The 22,630-nt window shown below is 37.2% G+C and overlaps 1 protein-coding gene across 2 annotated transcripts in view; it reads left to right on the top strand.

Moving 5' to 3' along the window:
• Positions 1 to 22,630, top strand: part of LOC120515570 (zinc finger protein ZFAT-like) — a 188,792-nt gene that overhangs the window by 140,730 nt on the left and 25,432 nt on the right. For both annotated transcript variants that reach the window (XM_039736664.1, XM_039736663.1), the window contains exon 13: positions 19,677 to 19,795. In XM_039736664.1, coding sequence (XP_039592598.1) covers positions 19,677 to 19,795 — 119 coding nt within the window. The remainder of the gene's footprint in view (positions 1 to 19,676; positions 19,796 to 22,630) is intronic.

The raw sequence follows: 22,630 nt of genomic DNA, 5'->3' as shown, positions 1-22,630 counted from the left end.
CTTGTTGTTTTTCTGTTTCGGTGCCATTTCTTTTAAGACAGCACAGTTTTTAAATCACAGGTAAGGAGTATGTTTCTCCTTCTGTATAAAATTGTTACTTGCAACAATGTCAGCATTAAACTCTATCAGTTTTAGAAAAATTTAAATCAGTTTTCTATTTTTGTTTTTAAGGTGCAAAAACCATTGAATAGTTTATGAAACTGTTTAGATATAAAGTTTGTCTTTCCACTTTGTATTTGAGTGTTTGGAAAACATAATACAATGCCATTGTGTAATTTAAGAAAGGATTATTTTGAAACCATTACTTTGAACTTAAGTCAACTTGTACTCTCCATATTTACTCACAATGCTTTGCCTATTTCTTTTAAGACGGACAGTTTGCAAGTGATAGTCTCTAATGTGAATGCCATGTAATAAGATGCACTTGCCAGCACAAAATTTTAGATACAGTGGTACTATTAGGACTTATTCCATCAATTTTTGAAATGCATGAAGGCTCCTATGCTATGACTACTTATAATTGCGGCTTGGGGCAATTTTTTTTTACCTCCTTCTGCTACAGCAAAGATAATTATTTGCCCAGCTCAAGACTAAAATTGTAATAAATGATGTGTTATCTTTATAAAAATTATTTATGTAGGTTTTGAAATCACTTCAGTTTTTTTTTTTTTGGCTGGTGCCTCCTGACTTACTGGCATGTGTAAAACCCCTCTTTATTATACCATGCAGCGTGTCTTGATGTCAGGTTATGCCAGACGTTGAGCTTTTTGGGGTTACCCCCTAATTTTGACCCTCTACACCTTTCATTTTTAGGCCATTTTTGGGCCATGTTTTCTGCAAGAAATTACATATTTATAATAAAGAATACACTAATAGGTGTCTTCAGCAGTGATCAAAATGTTTGTAGTTGTGTATGCCACATCAACCAATCCCAGTTATTTAAAATATAATGGAATACGAAAGAACAAACATACGAATTGGCAATATAGACATGTGGAGTGTCATTTTATGCCTTTTCAAGTATTATGATAATATTTGTGATATTTTATTCTTAATTGGTGATCCTAGCCCTAATAAACACTTCACCGACAATGTTAGAAATGACAAATTTCAAACATAAGCATGGTGAGTGACATTTTAGACTATTTTATGGTCAGTGATTAAAGAATATGACGTTCTTTTTGAATATTGATCCTTTAATCGTAATCGAGCCCTCTGTGGACCACTATCAGAGGATGAAGAATGACACATTTCTATTACAATCGAGGATATTTAGACTTTAAACATTTAAATTGAAACATACATTTAAATATTACAAATATGTGACACAACTATTCTTGTTTATTATGTACTTCAATCTCCTGAATTAAATCATTACATTTCTTATGAATACCCTCAACTAGGATGGCTTATGTTAATTCAGACTTTTTCATGTATTAATTTTGTTCATGTTAACGTGGTATCAGCTCTAGGTCCCTGAAGTTGAAGGCCTGTCCAGACCTGGAACTGCTCAAGAGGCAGGGTAGCCATGCAGCTGTTGTTTATGAAAATGGGAGAGTCCGTAATCGAAAGTTCCTCTTCATTTTGTGAAATGCTAGCAAATTTCCTAGCCCCTATGCTTTGTTTTACACAGACATGCATTCCCAGTTGTATACTATTGACTTTACTAACATCTTTTATAAAGATTTATATATAATTTCTACTGCTAAAATTAGCATAGAGTTTATTATTTACAATAGCCTGGGTATTTATTATGGGAGCTGAGCCTAACAGTAAGTTGAATAATTTTCAAGGTTATTCAGGCAATAAAAACAAAGGACAAAAGTGGCTGTAGGCAGATCTTTTTTATCATTAGATAATACATATTTTATTCATGCTCATAAAAAAGACACTGCAATCACATTCTGAATGATAATATATAATAACTCATTCATTATGTAAATCAAGAGGTAACAGTTGTGTTCATTTGAGAAAATGTGACTTTCATTTCTCTTATTGCCTAATCAAAATAATTTCTAGGTAACATACAAGTTGTGCCCACTAAACATTCAGCAAATTAGTATTTAACGAATTCACAAGAGTCGAAGATATGAAACTGTGCAAAAAATCAAAATTAAGGTCGCAGAATGATAATGATTAGGCTGCACACATTTTCCATGTGGCATTATTCTTGCAGTATTGCTAAAATTATACATTTATGTGGAACGTAAAAATATATATATATAAAAAAAACAAACACACTTATTGTAACGCTCTCAGACCAGTGTCAAACATTAAACAATGAGCACTTGTTTTTATATGTTGTAACAGTGTGCCATTTTGTGTGGAATTGGATGTGACATTATTTCCATTTCTGATTGTCTGCCTCACAACATGTCAATGCATTTCTGCAGTAAATATATCATAAAACATCTCAAAGGGGTTTTATCTTTCATTAACAGAAAAGTTATGAAGGTTGCTTTACTCTTGATTATGAACACCCTTCAGAGCAAACACTTTTTTGCTTGTCAGAAATTCATTTACTATAAATGGTTAGAGTCATTTGAAATACATAAGTAAGACAATTTTTCTTCCTAAACATTCCTGGGTGTATCTTATAGATTTTGGCTCTCTGATCAGAAAAATTTCCTTTAAATTTTCACTTCAAATTTTACAGTTTGCACAGGCTCACCAAAATTGGACATTAGAATTGAATTGGGAAAATGTTGCCTGGTTTGATGAGTCTCGATTTCTGCTGCGAAATTCAGATGGTAGGGTCAGAATTTTAGCGTCAACAACATAAAATCATGGATCCATCCTACACTGTATCAATGGTTCAGGCCTCTGGTGGTGGTGCAATGGTGTGGGGGGTTATTTCTTGGCACACTTTAGACCCCTTACTACTATTTGAGCATCATTTAAATGCCATAGCCTACCTGAGTATTGTTGCTGACCGTGTCCATCCCTTTATGACCACAGTTTACTCATCTTCTGATGGCTTCTTCCAGCAGGATAACACGCCATGTCACAAAGCTCAAATCATCTCAAACTGTTTTCTTGGACATGACAGTGAGCTCATTGTACTCAAATGTTCTCCCCAGTCACCAGATCTAAGTCCAACAGAGCACCTTTTGGATGTGGTGGGACAGAGATTCGCATCATGGATGTGCAGCCTCCCAAGTATATAACATGGATTGTAGTAGTTGGCAGGATGCTGGATCTGAGGCTAGGGATCAGCGCTGTCAATCGGAAGGTTGCCGGCTCAAATCCCATAAATGCCAAAAGGGACCCTGCTCCGTTGGGCCCTAGAGCAAGGCCTTCAACCTGCATTTGCTGAGTGCTTTGAGTAGTGAGAAAAACGCTACATGAATGAGTTATTATTATTATTATTATTAAATGTTATAATGCCTGATTAAATTCTTCCAGTATGGATTTAATAAGAACTGCTGTGCTAAAATTTAGTGGAAAACCTGTGAATACATTTCAATATAATATGCACTGTCATAAAAAATAGGCAGCAGACAGAAAAAGGTTTGGGGATGGCCACTCTGTATACTGCAAAATCAGAAAAATAAACAAAACACGCCTATAAAAGGTGGAGTTCAAAACTGAACTAACTAACAGGATGAGTCTGGGCTATAAATATGGTGGATTAGAGGAAAAGGTGGAGTAAGGGAGGCTAGAACAGGAACTCAGGTAGATGGGTTCTGGGTATCGGAAGTGACATCATCAAAAGGTGCCAGAAGTAACACCATCAGTGGATGAATTGGTGGTGATGTTATTAAGAGGCATGGTCTTTGGCTGGTCTGCAGAGGGGCAAGAGGAAAAGGGACCAGATGACATTCCCAACCCCTGGTCTAGCTGAGAATAACACTATTTGAGCCTGTAAACCATCTCCCATGCACAGGTGGGTGACAGCATGCAGAAGGAAACTGGAAATGTTTTGGTTTATTAGTGTCTTAAAGGTAATGGCTTTTTGCATGGATTTGTATTTGACGTATGTGTAATGTATGATCCTGACCCTTTAATAGTATTACCCAGAGTGCTGTGCAGTTGATTCAAACAGGAAGGAGTAAACAGTCCATGTGTTTTATTGTTGTGCATATTTGGCAGCAGTGGGAGTATGCAAGCAGACATGTCAAAGAAAAAAAGTAAGTGTACTTTTAGTTTGAGAGAGGTGAGTACCTGCTATGGAATCTGGGAGATGCAAGCCTCAGTGAATTCATTCCTCCTGCTCCTGTTGTCACTGTCTATAATAAGTTTTAGTGTTCTGATATTGAATTTTGTCTCAGGGTGGCACTGTGGTTAGCATGGCTACTTCACAGCTCAGGTTACATAGTCTAGGATAGTTGGCAGACACTTCCTTAGCCCTGAAAGACATTTAAAAGACCATTACATGATTATAATCCACTCAGAACTATTTCGGTTTCTTCTTCACCACTGACTTAAATGCATTTTGCTTAGCTTGGCAAAGTTCCTGAATGTATCTGTGATTTCAGTGACCTCGTGGCAAAGCAAACTCAATGGGGTTTGCTCACCCCTAAATGGTACCCATACAGTATGAATGGTTGGGCATTTTATCCCCCTGGCCAAAGAACATTTTTCCTAAATTTTCAGGTTCCTTCAGAAGCTTATTGACTAAACATGTTCAAAGTCTTTCTCATAGTTTTGTTGACCATGCAGACTTTTAGAAATTAATTGTAGTTATTTCGAGATTGACAGACGTTGATTACTTTATTCCAGAAATATACTTTTTGATATGGACATGAAGTATCTTTAAAATCTGCATGGTATAAAGTTACTCTAATGATAAAACCCAAAATTCTTAACAATTTTTATAATATGAAGCTAGTCCAAAAATGCCTTCACTGTTTATTAAAGTATATGCACAGCTGGCACTAAATATCATTTTATTTTAATAAAATAAAAGTGGTTGTTGGGCAGAAGTGTGGAATTTGATGAATTTTGCTTTAAAACACAAGAAGTAATTATACATTTTAATTCTTAACTTCAGATCATTTTATCTATTAACTATTATTATTATTATTATTTGAATTTGGAAGATCTCAAAGCATCCAATGTTAAAAATATGAAATGAACTGTAATATAAAGCACAGTTTCCTCAAACAAAATCCAAGTTTACAGGGGGTGGATTCAAGCCCTATACCAATGGCCAGAACTGCAATGAAATTCCACAACGAAGAGAATAACATATACACACTGGCAAACATTACATTTTCTTTCAGATTCCAGTACAACCTGATAATCAGTCACTGTGGATTTTTCTGTGTATTTTACAGAAATCTGTCTTTGTGTGACAGTTTATTTAAGAATGATACAGTCAGTTACCCAGACGGAATGGGGAAAAAAAAAGAATAATTAAATCAAGTATTTTAACAAGAGAGAAACCGTACAAAAACAATAACATTTTTCAACCCGCTACAGCATGCCTCCTTGGAAATCTAATAAACAGGTAGAAGCTGGTGGAGCATTAAAAACATGGCACACAACACTAACCTTATTCTCACTGCTGACAGGAGACTCTAGCTTCTGCCCATCACACTGATGTTGACAGCACAGCCCCTTTAGAAATATGCTGCTTCTTATGATTTCTTTTTTTGAGTGGCCTTACTGCTGCAGTCTTTATTCGAGAAATAGTTTGCTTTGACAGCTCAGATTCAGCAACTTTCCTGACATTTTCACACATATCATGTCTGGGTAAGGATGCTCACTAATCTGTGACTGTACTTAACTCAATGATGTCTATTTTTATATTTAGTCAAACAAGGTAGTGCAATTTTTGTAATACCTTTGAACTTGTTTTTGAGTCACATTTAATTAATATGCTATTTTTATGTTGAATATACAGTTCATCGCAGTAAGCTTGTTTTTTTCTTTTGTGCTGTGTATTATAATTATTTACAGTGCAACCATGTTGTCATAACTTACACTGTGACCAAGTCTATGGAACTAACTTTTCTTTGCAATTTAACTGATCCTGCTTTTGTGCTGATGAACTGTGCTTGTAGATAGTTTATAGAAATTTCATGCAGCATGATGTACGTTAAAAAAGGTGTACATTCACCTAAAAAGATACATTTCAAGTCCTAATAACATAAAAAAGTTACTCTCATCTCTATATATAATCTTCATTTGGATCTTGATCTTTGTTTGTCCGCGAATAAATTAGAAGAAGAAGCACTAGATGGCAGTAGAGAGACAGCTAAAACATAGGCATTGCATTAGGAATCTCCTCCAGGCTTATACTACTGAAGACTGTAGTACTCCAGTCATACCTCAAAACACAGACATTCAAACTAAACAAATTGTTGTGCTTTAAATTAACTAAAGAGATCTTCATTTAGACCTTGATCTTTGTTTGTCCGCGAATTCCACACATGCATAGACCACCTTCCAGTTTAGTATGTTGTTGTTACTCACGGATGTCAACAATGTGCCGGAATAACGAAAGGGGTGGTAGACAGTGTTACGCTGGTTAGCTCCTGAGGCCTGGTTAGAGAATGAGATTGCCGAAGATAAAAGGTACGCGCCTACGTAACATATGAATGAAAGAAAGACAGTGGGTAAAATGAATGACAACGTAACAGCATGTTCTGGAAATTATTATTGTTACGTTGTAGCCGGCGAGTACTGCGCATCTCACAGTTGTACCGTGGCTCGCTCACATGTCAGTGAAGTGATCCCTATTTATGCTTTAAAGAGCCTGGATACCTATGTGTCCCCCTTTTATAACCATTTTATAACCAAAAAATCATAATGCTGTGCGACGAAGGGCCCAGTTCATGACTGGCAGCCGCGTTTAGACGGGGAGCCCTTCACAAACTTTAACACGCGCAACGTAGTTGGGCACACATGGCTAGTTCAGTATAATAATCAAACATACAATAGTTATAATTAATAAAAAATAGCCAGCTCCCAAAGTTTTTGTGTGAAAAAAATAATCATACACTTTGATTCACAAATTTGTGCTACCTGTTTTTAGCAGTAGTTGTATTTTCTGTAAGAGATGATGGGCCTCTCACATTTTCCAGGAGGACAAATGGCTCACTTTTACATCATATTTATAATGCTGAAGAGCTTTCTTTTGAGTGCAGCTCATCTTCAATTCCATCAAAGAATCTTATAAAAGTTTTGGTCTTGACTTAGCCAATTCCAGATTTATAACTTTGTTTTTTTTCAAGCTCTCATTGTAAAGGTGATTCTGGATTTTTGATTATTGCTACTATTAAGTTTAAGCTGTTGGACGGGGTTTTTTCCCGTTATCTTCTGTCATAGTGTGAAGCTAGTCATAGCCAGGTGACTAAGTAATGCAGACTATATGTGTTCAAGAAAAACGTAAAGTATTTTTGTTCCCCGATTTTTATGTCCTCCAATATGCTAGAGGGCAACATTCCTGGGGTTTGGGTCCCCTTAGTATACTGACAGGGCATCATGGGAATTGGAGTTCTGGAATACAGCGCTGTTGTGTTCCATGGGTACCACCAGGATGAACTGCAGGGGGAACTGGTCTCTACTTTGTGTTACTCCTTTCTGACCCATTAAGTGTTTCCATCAGACCATGTCCTAGACCCAGAAGTAATCCCAGGAGAAAGGTAAAAGGAGCCACTTCATCTTGACCGGGCAGTCAGAGTTGGGAGGCAGTGAACAGAGGAATATGAAGAAATGTTTAGATAGATAGATAGATACTTTATTAATCCCAAGGGGAAATTCACATAATCCAGCAGCAGTATACTGATACAAAAAACAATATTAAATTAAATAGTAATAAAAATGCATGTAAAAGCAGACAATAACTTTGAGTAATGTTAGCATTTACTCCCCCGGGTGGAACTGAAGAGTTGCATAGTGTGGGGGAGGAAAGATCTCCTGTCTTTCAGTGAAGCAAGACAGTGACAAAAGTCTGTCACTGAAGCTACTCCTCTGCCTGGAAATGACTCTGTTCAGTGGATTCTTCATGATTGACAGGAGTTTGCTTAATGCCCGTCGCTCTGCCACAGATGTTAAACTGTCCAACTTTACTCCTACAATAGAGCCTGCCTTCTTAACAAGTTTGTCCAGGCGTGAGGTGTCTTTCATCTTTATGCTGCCTCCCCAGCACACCACCGCGTAGAAGAGGGCACTCGCCACAACCGTCTGGTAGAACATCTGCAGCATCTTATTGCAGATGTTGAAGGATGCCAACCTTCTCAGAAAGTATAGTCTGCTCTGACCTTTCTTACATAGAGCATCAGTATTGGCAGTCCAGTCCAATTTGTCATCCAGCTGCACTCCCAGATATTTATAGGTCTGCACCCTCTGCACACAGTCACCTCTGATGATCACAGGGTCCATGAGGGGCCTGGGCCTCCTAAAATCCACCACCAGCTCCTTGGTCTTGCTGGTGTTAAGGTGTAAGTGGTTTGAGTCGCACCGTTTAACAAAGTCTTTGATTAGCTTCCTGTACTCCTACTCCTGATGCAGCCCACAATAGCAGTGTCATCAGCGAACTTTTGCACGTGGCAGGACAACGAGTCGTATTGGAAGTCTGATGTATATAGGTTGAACAGGACCGGAGAAAGTACAGTCCCCTGCGGCGCCCTGTATTGCTGACACAATGTCAGACCTGCAGTTCCCAAGACGCACATATTGAGGTCTGTCTGTAAGATAGTCCACATCCATGCCACCATACTCCCATCAGTCAGCTTGTCTCTAAGGAGCAGAGGTTGGATGGTGTTGAAGGCGCTAGAGAAGTCCAAAAACATAATTCTTACAGCACCACTGCCTCTGTCCAAGTGGGAGAGGGATCGGTGTAGCATATAGATGATGGCATCCTCCACTCCCACCTTCTCCTGGTATGCGAACTGCAGAGGGTCGAGGGCATGGCGGACCTGTGGCCTCAGGTGGTGAAGCAGCAGCTGCTCCATGGTCTTCATCAGATGTGACGTCAGAGCAACAGGCGGAAGTCATTCAGCTCACTAGGACGCGATACCTTTGGGACTGGGGTGATACAAGATGTTTTCCAAAGCCTTGGGACTCTCCCCTGTTCCAGGCTCAGGTTGAAGATGCGCTGTAGAGGACTCCCCAGTTCCAACGCACAGGCCTTCAGCAGTCGCGCGATACACCATCTGGACCCGCTGCTTTGCTGGCACAAGTCTTTCAGCTCTCTGCTCACATGGGCTGCTGTAATTGTGGGTGGGGATGTCTCACCTATGCTGGTATCAGCAGAAGGATGGTTGGAGGATGCAGTACTCGAGGTGAGAGTGGGTGGGTGATCAAACCTATTAAAGAAGTTGTTCATTTGGTTTGCTCTCTCCACGTCTGTCTCGATGGTGGCACCCGCTCGAGCTGCAGCCAGTGATAATCTTCATCCCATCCCACACTTCCTTCATGCTGTTGTTCTGCAACTTCTGCTCCAGCTTTCTCCTGTACTGCTCTTTCACGCCCTGAGCTGGACTCGAGTTCCTTCTGCACACTTGAGCTCATGCTGATCACCACCTTTAAAAGCCCTTTTCTTCTGGTTCAAAAGGCCCTTGATGTCACTTGTAATCCATGGCTTGTTGTTAGCATAGCAGCGCATACTGTTCTTACTGGAACTACAATGTCCATACAGAAGTTGATGTAATCAGTTGTGCATTCAACAGCCTCTTCAATGTTCTCACTATGTGACCACAGCAATATATCCCAGCCTGTAGTTCCAAAGCAGTCTCTCAGAGCCTGCTCTGCCTCAGGGACCACTTCCTGAATGAGCGTGTGGTTGTAGGTAGCGCCTCACTCTTGGTTTGTAGTGAGGCTGAAGCAGAACCAGGTTATGATCTGCTTTCCCAAGCGAGGCAGCGGGTGGCCTGTATGCGTCTTTAACGCTTGCATACAGTAGGTCGATAGTCCTATTTCCCGGTGTTACAATCCACATACTGGGAGAAGGCAGGTAATGTTTTGTCCAGCGCACATGGTTAAAGTCTCCAGAGATTAGCACAAGTGCCTCAGGGTGCTGCGTTTGTAACTTAGCAACTGTGGAATGGATGATATCACTCGCCATCTCGCTCGCTTGAGGGGGAATGTAAACAATAACAACAATCACGTGTCCAAACTCTCTGGGCAAGTAATAGGGGCGCAGACTTACGGCCAACAGTTCGATGTCCCTGCAGCAAGTGGAGATTTTAACGTTTACATGTCCTGAGTTGCACCACTTTGTATTGACATAGAGAGCGAGTCCTCCTCCTTTCTTCTTCCGCAGGTACTTGCGTCTCTGTCCGCTCTAACTGTGCTAAACCCGGGTAGCTCCACGTTAGCATCTGGGATGGTAGTTGTTAGCCACGTTTCACTAAAACACAGCAAGCTGCATTCTCTGTAGGTTCTGACATTTTTCACCAGCACAGCCAGTTCATCGATCTTATTTGGTAGTGAGTTCACATTTCCCAGGATCACAGAAGGCACCAACAGTTTATAACGCCATTTTCTCTCAAGTTGCCTGGCTTTTATCTTATCTTTTATCTTTGCGCCGGCTCGGCTGCCCCTATATCGTCTTCTTACCTCGTCAGGTAAATAAGGAACCACACCTGCATGAGCATTTCTTCTCAGTGCTTTAAGTTGACTACTTGAATAGGCGAGTCTAAGAGTGTAAAAATCCATGTCAAGTAGTAAAAATAGTAAAAAGTGTCCAGTGAGCGATTCCACATAAAAGAAAGTGGTAGAAGAGATCAGTGAAATAGAGAAAAAAAAAAGTTTATATAGGTTTTCTTTCACTTTAAAAATACATGTTTGTTAAGTTATGCATAACTATAAACATGGCTCAATGTGACTTTGGGTGTTTGTGTGTGTCATATAATGGACTCCTATCCAGGTAAGTTATTGAGAAAATTAATTAGTGGCTTATATATATAAAAAAACATACAGTATTCCTTTTACACAAATACATAACATATATTAAATGTAATGATAGAAAACATAATTAATTGATAACATTTTATAATTTCTCACTTTAATTTACCAATATATAAAATGTGAGTAAATACCTTTTTTGTTTGTCATTTCATTAGTTGGTCAAAGAAATAATGAAAGGAAGTTTTTTTTTTTCTTCTTCTTGATTATTGGAATATAGTCAAAATATAACTTACCTTTGATGTCAAATACAATTTGTATACAATTCAGGATTTATTAATGTATTTTCAGTAGCCCCTTTATTAGGTACTCTAGTTTACCTTAGTATGCTCCAGAATACCTTGAATTTTTCAAGATGTAGGTTCATGGAGAAGCTGGAAACATGCCTTGGGGATTTGAATTCACAGGGACTTCCATGCAGCATTTGCTAATCATTCAACCTCATCCCATAGGTGTTCTGTTGAACTGAGATCTGCGGATTATGCAATCCGTTGGTATAAACTGAAGCCATTTGCAAACTATTCTGAGATCATGTTTTCACTTTGAAAGTGAAAGAGTCTGGATTCATTCTGAATCCATTGTTCATTGAGGCTTTCCAATGACTCAACTGATATTAAGATTGACAAGAATGCATTCCACACATTAGTGCACTACCACTACCAGCCTAAATCCTTGATAAAAGACAAAGTGAACCCTTGAAGTCATATGATTTACATCTAATTCTATTCCTACCATCAGCATGGTTCAGCTGAAATAAAGATTTTGTAAGGCTAGTGAAATAGTGATTCTTCACTACGATTCAGTTGCCCAGTTGTGTTGATTACCTGTTGCCTATAACTTCATCTTCCTGTTCTGAGTAGATAGAGATTAACCTTGTGTAGCTCTTCTGCTTTAATATCTGATGCCTTGTGTGTTCAAAGATGCCCTTTTGCCCACCCTGTTGTAAAGAGCTGCTATTTTTAGCCTTTGTAGTCTTCTTGTTTACTTGAAACAATCTGGCCATTCTTCTTTGACCACTCTTTTTCATAAGAGGTTTTGTCACCCACTGGATATTTTTCTTTACCATTTCTGTTAAATTTTGCAGTGCATGAACATTTTACAAAATGAATTGTTTCTGAAAACTGTTTTTGGAACCATCATGTCAGACACCAACAACCATATGATTGTCAAAGTTGATTAGATAGATAGATAGATACTTTATTAATCCCAAGGGGAAATTCACATAATCCAGCAGCAGTATACTGATACAAAGAAACAATATTAAATTAAATAGTAATAAAAATGAAAAAAAATTAAAATAAAATTAATTTCGCATTTACTCCCCTGGGTGGAATTGAAGAGTCGCATAGTGTGGGGGAGGAACGATCTCCTCAGTCTGTCAGTGGAGCAGGACAGTGATAAAAGTCTGTCACTGAAGCTACTTCTCTGCCTGGAGATGACACTGTTAAGTGGATGCAGTGGATTATTTATGATTGACAGGAGTTTGCTTAGTGCCCGTCGCTCTGCCACAGATGTTAAACTGTCCAACTTTACTCTTACAATAGAGCCTGCCTTCCTAACAAGTTTGTCCAGGCGTGAGGCGTCTTTCATCTTTATGCTGCCACCCCAGCACACCACCGCGTAGAAGAGGGCACTCGCCACAACCGTCTGGTAGAACATCTGCAGCATCTTACTGCAGATGTTGAAGGATGCCAACCTTCTCAGAAAGTATAGTCTGCTTTGACCTTTCTTACATAGAGCATCAGTATTGGCAGTCCAGTCCAATTTGTCATCCAGCTGCACTCCCAGATATTTAAAGGTCTGCACCCTCTGCACACAGTCACCTCTGATGATCACAGGGTCCATGAGGGGCCTAGGCCTCCTAAAATTATGGAGTACTAGGATGATAATGAGCCGGTGGTCCTCATAAAGTGGCTACCAAGTAAATCTTTGTATGTATAAGAATATTTCACTGAGGTATTTCATTGTAATGGTTTGCTTTTTATGGTCCACCATCATAATGTCATAAGAAACATTTAATTATTTCAGCAAAAACATTTAATTTTTGAATGTTAAACCAGAGCAGCATTCATTTTTATAGCATATTTTCGTATAAATAGTTTAACTCAAAGTTCTTTACAAAAAGCAAAAAATAATAAATTGCAAACACAAAAGTAAAAATTAAAAAATGACATTAAACTATTTTTTTTTTTACTATTACCCTTTATGTTGTTGTTTTCTGTTCTCTTTTTTTTTATGCACATCTAGTCACAAGCCACAGATACTGAGGTTTATGCTTTATATGAGTTAGTCAGAGAGAATGCGAGCGATCCTCGATACCCTACAAGCTTTTATGGCTTATATAAATGCTATTGTTTAGCTCTCTCTAAGCTGTTATTTATTAAATGGAATAAAACCCAGCATTTTTAATATCCTGGGGTTACAACAAATGTGATTTAGTAGTGTACATATTACGGGATATGAAATATTTTGAAGTGACAAAACTGATATACAGATAATCAGTAGTTTAGCTTTATCAAGTTCAAAGAGTGCAAACAGTGAAATTAAAGAAATGAAGGAGAAGCTTTTGCTTTCCATCCTGTATTAGTCATACCTGAATATGTTCATGTGCGTACCCTGCCTATCTTCTTGAGATAACGGAAACTCAGTTTGTTATCAGTGAACAAATCTTTTGTCTTTTGCATTGCGATTTTGAAGTAGGCATATTCAAGTAAAGCCTTTGTAAAAATATAACTCATTGAAAATAGATTGGAATCTTTTGCAGCAGTGACTCTAGCAGAAGATGCCGATCTGGTAGGAATATGTTGTACAGTTATCTGAAAGCTGATCGTCCTGTTTCTGGCTTTTGGGATTGCTACAGTGCCTTTCCAGTTCTCTAAATGAGTTTTGGATTTGTATTTACTTGTTGAACTAGAACTCAATTTCCTTTTTTCATTAAACAGGGGATAAGGAAGATATGTTAGCATGGCTCATTGTAAGCTGTATATATCAGTAAGAGATTACTGCTTTTTCTTTGGAATATTTAAGGTAAACATAAAAAGAAAATAGATCAGATTAGGTCATGTTTATTGATGTATGGACTGGTTTGCTAGATTTGGTGATGTTAATTGTTAAATATTTATAACTCCGTATATGTCCTTCACTTAAATAGCATCTGAGATTATTTTATATATTTTTATTAAGCATAATTTGTCCACTATGATAAAGATTTAAAAAGAGAAACGTTATCTTGACATCCTTCAGTGTGAAAATGCTCTGCAAAAACATACTCTGAAAACAATAATTTGAGTATTAAATTAAAAATATATATATAAAAATATGTAATAACACCAATGTGAGGGTCTGGTTAGTGGATTTCTGCTCAGCCTTCAATACCATTGTTCCAGAGTTGCTTCAGAGTAAACTAATCCAGTCAGGTGTACCCTATGGTGTCTGCCAGTGGATTATGAGTTTCTTGATAGATAGGAAGCAGTATGTGAGACTGGGCTCTTATATGTCGGATGTAATGTCAGTTAGCATAGGCTCCCCCCAAAGGCTGTGTTCTTTCACCCCTCATGTTTTCATTTTATACAAATAACTAAAGATCCATGGACAAATCTGTTAAAATCCTTATGTTTGCAGATTACACAACCGTAGTGGGGCTCATTTCCCATAATTATGTATCTTCCTATCAAAACGAGGTGGGCCGTCCTGTAGAATGGTGTTTTTGTAACCAATTGGAGCTCAATGCTATTAAGACAGAGGAAATGAGGATTGATTTCCACCGACAAGTCACTAACTTCCCATCTTTGCAAATTAATGGCAGACTGTGTCTGTGGCTCAGTCTTTTAAATTCTTGGGGTTTACTTTCGCTGATACATTAAAATGGGAAAGCACCTCCCTCATCAGGAAAGCCAGGTAGAGATTGTTTTTCCTACACCAGTTTAAGAAGCTTGGTATATCAAGGCGTATATTGTTAAAAGTTTTACTCAGCAGTCATTGAGAGTATTGTGACCTCTTCCATCACCGTCTGGTTTCCTTCTGCCTCCTCTCTTTCTAAGACTCTGTTGCAACAGGTGATTTGCTCAGCTGAGAAAATCATTGACTGTTGCCTCCCAACATTAAAAGATCTGTTCATCACCAGAGCGAAAAAGAAAGCAGGAAAGATTGCAGCTAACTTCACCCGCCCCAGCAGCCATCTGTTCAATAAATTGCTGTCACAGAGGAGGTACAGGTCTATTGCGACCCAAACTGCACTAAATCTCTGCAGCTTCTTTCCTCAAGGGTTAAGGTTAGGGTTACTCCTAACTGTTTTTGCAACATACAGTCTAACTGGTAACTGTGCTGTTTATCTGTTTGTAACTACTTCATACTTACTCAACTTGCACTATTTGATATCTAAATTATTTATATGGTTTTCTATCTGTTAGAGTTAACTATTGAAGTTTGTAAATGTTTTGTTCAAGAAGCTGTTGTATTTCTGATTTGCACATGCCAGGTTAGTGGTAGGTTGAGTTGGTTATGTCTTATATCCCATGTTTTGCACCTAACCAAAGTCAATTCTGGTGTGTTTCACATGCTAGCAATAAAGTGATTCTGATTCAAATTTTTTTCAATAATAATAAGTTTATATCATATTTTTGGTACTATTTTTATTTGTTCTTTATCCCTAACATGTCTATAGTTTTAAAAAGCATTAGTGTTGTATAAAAAAAAAAATATAGAAACTGTCCAAGAACACGGAGCAGTTATATGAAGTGCAGGCTTTATTAAGTACTTTTGTCACTAGAGAGTAAAGGGGCAATTATAGACCATGTATAAAACCCATCTTCTTAAAGATATAAAAGAGAAAATACTGTTCATATACCCCCTTGCCAATTATTACAATAAAGAATACCTTTCTCAAATTTAATGTTTACTTCCAATTTTTCAACTCAATTTATTTTTGTATAGAGCTTTTCACTGAGTGCAGGCACAAAGCATTGTGGCAAGTTCTCAAGTAAAATTCAGGTAAAAATTTGACAAATTATGAAATGCAGAATTAGTACACATCAAGGCACAGATATGCCTGAACATACAGGAAGACAAATTTCTTTGAAACTGAATAACCATAAAAGAAAACCAAGAATATCTAAATTAATTAATTGTATTATGGTGAGTTCAGAGGCTTTTAATATGCCACAGTGTACAGAGATGAGTAACCTATGTACTGATGGTTTCTAAATGTAATTAAGATGAAAAGAAGCCTTTGTTAAGGTCTTGTTGTTCACTGTCTTCAATCGTTTAGTTGAGTCCAACTCTTCATTATCTTATGGAAATAGAAATTATATTCAGCGTATAATTAAAGAAATGGGCTAAAACTGTTGTAAGGTAGCAGTGTGTAGTAACAATGGACTGTGGTTGCTTAAATGGCATTCTAACTGCAGCATCTGAAAATGAATCATTTAAGCAGTGGATAGGCCAAGACTCAGTTTCCCGGTATACCCTTTATTAAACAGTGACTTGATTTGTTTGGTTTAAGACAAAGGATGAGAGAGAGAAAATATATAATTCATTGTTTGGCTACTGTCTATGCCCTCCATTGATTGTGTTATCATAGAGGGAAAGATAGATAGATTGATTGATTGATTGATTAATCCCCAAGGGTAAATTCACATACTCCAGCAGCAGCATACTGATAAAAGCAATATTAATGAAATAGTGATAAAAATGCAGGGCAAGTTAAAAAAATGCAGGGTGGAGAGTGCAAGGCAAGTATAACAGGCAATATCATTGTATAATGTTAACGTTTACCCCCCCCCGGGTGGAATTAAGGAGTCGCATATTGTGGGTGAGGAACGATCTCCTCAGTCTGTCAGTGGAGCAGGACAGCGACAGCAGTCTGTCGCTAAAGCTGCTCCTCTGTCTGGAGATGATCCTGTTCAGTGGATGCAGTGGATTCTCCATGATTGACAGGAGCCTGCTCAGTGCCCGTCACTCTGCCACAGATATCAAACTGTCCAGCTCCATGCCTACAATAGAGCCTGCCTTCCTCACCAGTTTGTCAAGGTGTGAGGTGTCCCTCTTCTTTATGCTGCCTCCCCAGCACACCACAGCGTAGAAGAGGGCACTCGCCACAACCGTCTGGTAGAACATCTGCAGCATCTTATTGCAGATGTTGAAGGATGCCAGCCTTCTAAGGAAGTATTGTCAGCTCTGTCCTCTCTGGCACAGAGCATCAGTATTGGCAGTCCAGTCCAATTTATCATCCAACTGCACTCCCAGGTATTTATAGGTCTGCACTCTCTGCACAGTCACCTCTGATGATCATGGGGTCCATGAGGGGCAGGGCCTCCTACAATCCACCACCAGCTCTTTGGTTTGAGTTTTCCTATAATTAATAAATCAGTATCCTCTATTAGACTGCCATAAGTGTAAACAGTGTGAATGCTAGGACTACCATGTCCAACTCATATCGGGTCAAAAAGTGATGTTAATGCCTGCTATTCTCTGATTTTACTCTGTGTCAAAAACAAGCTGCAAGGTAATGCTTTTAATTTCAGCTTCAGTACTATAAAGAATTGCTTGTTTCCAGTAATGTGTATTATGCCTTTCTTTTTGTAATTATACTAGCTGTCCCCTACGGCTCTGCCCGCTTAGTAGTGAAACAGGACAACAAGGAGGGCCCTGTCCGGCTCCCCACTCCTGATGTCATTCTACCCCCTCCCCTCGACCTTCAGCCTCTGTCTCTGATTAGCGCAAATATATATCGCTCCTGCAAGCGAACTATGATTCTTAGCTTGGTGAGAGAAGTTGCAAAATAAAAAAAAAAACGGATCTAAATCCGTTAAGTAGTTCTCTTGTGAAAAGCAGGCAGACCTACAGACAGACAGACTTTGGATTTTATATGTGTATATATAGAGATTAGCTTAGGTTGAATTTTTCAGATGACCTGTAAACAAACTAGAAGCCACTTCAAGTACTCTCTGTTGAATTATTCTTTTGGACTTGCTTCCATGCAATTCTGGATTTCTATACAATGCTGTTTTCTATGACACCTGATTACTTTAGATCCAGTATTGGAAGCTGAATTTCCTTGAAAAGTTAGAACTGCCCTCATGTGGACTAAGGTCTTAAAAGAAATGAGATATGTTCAAAGTTTTAAGACTGGGCAAAAATTACATTTAGGAAAGAAAAATAAAGATCTGGTTCAAAAGGAGCTAATATAGATTAATTTTTTAAAGCAATTAAAATAAGTAGCAGGTTCAGAGCGTAAATCTAACAAAATGTTGCAGCAGATATGTTTCCTTTTATAGTTGGAGATTTCTCAGTCCCAGAAGTTGTTCCATGGTGTTCTTCAACAGTTACCTAAACGATTTCATCCAAAAATGACAACTTTTATCACCTTTTAAAAGCTTTTGTCCTTGATTCAGATAATTGTATTGCAAATTACAAAAACAAAAATGTGTTCACAAGCCAATGGAAAATACTATCCTTTTCAAGGTGCAATTCCCACTTAAACAGTCTGAAAGACATTCTGTATGTACTGTCCTTCATATTCTGGTTTTGTTTTGATTTATTATAGATGTTTCTCTAGTATATATTATGGACCATTATGGATATTATATACAGAATTAAGTAGAAATCATTTCCTGTGCTCAACTAATTATGGAATATTTATCAAATAATAACCCATATACATTGAAGAATGTAGTACAGATGTGTAAAAAATATATGTAAATAAAAACAATTGTTCATATGGTGATTGCCTCCAAAAAATAATTTTCTGAGGAGGAAAATACATTTCTAATACTCATTCTTCTGTTATATTTTGGATTAAAAGTAGATTTTGATTACATTATCTAATTTAAAAAAATGAAAAAATATGATTGAAACATTCCTAAAGTATTTAAGCACTTCTCCTTTTCCATTCAGTGTTTAAGGATATTTGGTATATCTTAGTAACCAATTTTATATAAATTATATTAACCACTGAGAGATTACCATAGAATACAAGTAATTTTCTCCAGAAAGAGAGAAAGGACAATGCCAACTGAAAAAGAAACGTTGAAAAAGGCCGTCCATCACAAGGTAAAATTCTCCTTCTGTTCAAAAGCTTTTAGAGAATTACTCTTCAGCTGAGTAATACACTACGATTTCGAAGCCTGGCCTCGGGTCACAAGTTGAAATTAGCATTTGTTTTCATGCTGGACTTACCTTTATGTTCTGACAGCTATAGTGATGAGGGCCCACTGATACTATTTGTCAGTGAAATTTAGGTTGGGGAACAGACATATTGAGTAATGACTGTTGTTAGTTTTTGACTGATGTTTGGCCATAAACAAGTGATGTGGTAAATGTCAAGTGGACAGGCATGCAGTATTGTTCTTATGTACTGTATTATGAGAATCAGCTTTGCATCTACCCAAGCAATTATTTACTCTCTTTACCATTTTTCCCTGTTCAGGTTGTACTGCCTCTAAATGAAATATGTGTAGAATTTTGTTTTCAGTTGACATTTATGCATCAATTAATGGGGAGAAAATCCTAATTAAAAGCATGGGAATGTTGAGAACTACAAGTGTGTATAGTGGATTTAGAAAACATTCAGACCCCTTTGCTTTCTGCACACTTTATTGTGTTGTAAATGTAATTTTAAATTAATACAGCATTAAGCATCACTCTTCATTCAACACATAGTAACAAAATGAGAATATTTTTTCAGATAGGTTTGCAAATTTATTCCAAATTTGTCTTCTATATAAGTATTTAGACCCTTTGTTCCAAATTGTGTTCAGGTGCATCTTGTTTGCTTTAAATCCTCTTGACATGTGTTATTATATAACAATATTTTTATGTAGGTGGTGTAAAGTGTCCAGTGTGCAATTATGTCTATGGGACTAAATGGGAAATGAACAGACACCTGAAGAATAAGCATGGTCTGAAACTGCTAGAGGTTAAAGGTGACACCAAATGGGAGGTAATGTGGCACATTTAATTCATACTTTACTATATTTGTATTCCAAAATAAAATTATTAATGGACTATGGAATTAACTTTGAAGAAAATAGCTAATATCATAAGAGATTGTTAATCCGTTCTGCCTTGTGGTCAGTGCCTTCCTAATTGGAATAAAGGAGTTACTGGATATGAGGTGACTGATATGTTTCAAAAGTGTTCCCAGTTCCTACACTTTTGATACATGATAGTGATGATCACTGCCAATAAAATATAGACTTCAGTTTTATTTTTCATGTTGATTCATTTACTAAGTTTAAATGTTATATGAGTATTCATTATTCAAGATCATTTTGGCAGTAGATATTTTTTGGCCTCAGGACCTTTTTCCTTGTTTTATGAAATACTGTTGCTTTATTAGAGCCATACATCTCCAAATGGTCTGGTTTATTTTCAGAATATTTAGTCTCTGCTATATTACAGAAATTATTAAAAAGAAAAAACCTTCTGGAAGTTTACATATAACTTTGTTTTATTTTGTTTTGTCTATTCAAAATGCATATGCAAAAGGTGTTTTTTATAGCATTGTATTGTTTCAAAGTTGCAACTATAAATAATTTGAAATGTGACAGCTGAATAGCAAAAAAGGTATGAGGCATAGTGAAAGTATTTTTTTCTTTTTCATAAGTAATATTGTAAAGCTCATTCATAACATCAGTGTTTATATATGCACAGAGAACAGAATGAAAAATGACCTGTCATAGAAGAATACACTGCAGGATACTGTAGCAAAGCTCATATCAGATCCAGCAGAGGGTAACCTAGATTTGTGCTTAATGTGACTCACTTTTAGGCAGCAAGTTCAATTTATTTGTCCTGAAATGAACTTATATACAGTTGTGTCAGCCTGTTTTTATGAGGCTCCCTGTTGGAAATATTGTATCTTACCTCTGTCCTCCAGGAATTAAGATGTCTTGCTTCAATGTATTTTTTTTACCAGTTTAATGGTGAATTTTTCATTATAAATCAGCTAGAGCTTACTTCTCACCAGCATCCCTGTTTGCGTTGTAACCCTCTGTAGCATTAAATGTCAAATCACGTGGTATGACTCGGTTTGAGTCAAAAGTGTCAAAGTACTAGATAGATGGCATATGTGCCCACATACACATGTATTTTATTTAGCCCCAGTGGGAAATTTTTTCTTTTTATAGAAGCTCAAAAAAAATAAATATGATTCATATTATTATTATTTATGACAAAGAACAAACTCCCTCTCAAATACACACTAGAATGACTGAAAAGAAAGCAAAGCAAAGAAAAATTCTGACCTGGCTAAAGATAAAAAGAGCAATCGCAGTCAGTGAGGCATTAATACAAAAATACATGAAGTAGACTGTGTGACTTGGGACCTTCTTTAAATTTTGCAGTGCAATTTTGTTTCCATATAATCAGACAACAATTACAGCATTTGTAGGGATTGCTTTTTGATGGTAACTTGACAAAAATCCGTTACTATTAAGTTCAGACTGTTTTTTAAGGAAGCAATGACCTAAAGTTTTTAAATTTAAAGTTTTGCTAAAGAGGGTAGAGGTGATCATAAGTTTGACCAAGACTTGTTTTTCAGTGGCTTAACCACAGATGTTTTACCAAACAGCGTTGGTAAAAATGGGAGAGAAGTCCTCTTGTTTCTTTGATTAAACCTATACCCTCTCCACACCCGTGTTTGTGAGGTAAAACATCTTGCTGGACCTGTTTTGTTGTACGCATTATGTTGCATTTCTTTGTATAGGTTTCTCTGTCTATAATGTGATACTTTTTGTTGCTCAATAGTTTCCCCTTACTGAGCTTCTTCAGCAACAAAAAAGAGAGATCTGCAACTGAAAGGGCATTTACAATTTAAACAGTATTCTCCATGTATGATCATCTGTTCATAATGTAACAACTTAAACCTTTTTTATTCACGGAATGTTTTTATCATAAAAGTAAGTGATACAAAAAAAGGGAAAAAACAGATATGAGAAACCGCTCTGTCCATAGCAGATTGTCATTTCTGTCAACTGTCCAAAAAAAGGCAGTAAAACAAAGTAGAGAGTAATGTTGGCTACCTGTTATTGATCAGATACTGTCATCTCACCCAACAGGAACTACTCTGTGCACCTGTAAAGAATCACTAATATTTTCTCAATTTAAGAGCAGAAATACTAATTCTGTTTACAAGAATACTACAGTTACATTGAAAAGAAGAGTTTGGCACACACCACTAGTTTAGAAACACTATATAAACAAGTCATACGACAGCAAGTATAAGATAATTTTTCAAATAATTTAACCAAATTGGAAAATTAAATTACTTATTCTTATATTTTAAATGCATAATGTTTGAGAAGTAAGCAATGCCAATAAAAAGTATTCAGCTCCCTGGGAGGATTTCACATTTTATTGTTACCCAACATTGAATCACTGTGGATTTAATTTGGATTATATTTTACACTGATAACAGTAAAAGACTCTTTATTGTCAAAGTGAAAATGGATCTTTAAAAAGTGGTCTAAATTAATAATAAATATAAACCACTGAATAATTGATTGCCTAAGTATTCACCCCTCTCAAGTCAGTATTTAGTAGATGACCCTTTGGCGGTCATTCCAGCCTTGAGTCTTTGCGGACAGATCTCTTTAAGCTTTGCACATCCGCACATTGTATTCTTCCTCATTCTTCTTTGCAGAATTGCTCAAGCTTTGTCTGTTTGTATGATGATCATGAGTGAACAGCTTTCTTCAAGTCCAGTCACAAGTTCTTAATTAAACTGAGATCTGGACTCTGTCTCAGCCACTCCAGGACATTCACATTGTTGTTT

This window comes from Polypterus senegalus, chromosome 15, assembly GCF_016835505.1.
Source record: "Polypterus senegalus isolate Bchr_013 chromosome 15, ASM1683550v1, whole genome shotgun sequence".
In the NCBI taxonomy this organism is placed as follows: Eukaryota; Metazoa; Chordata; class Cladistia; order Polypteriformes; family Polypteridae; genus Polypterus; species Polypterus senegalus.
This window is presented reverse-complemented; position numbering and strand designations above follow the sequence as displayed.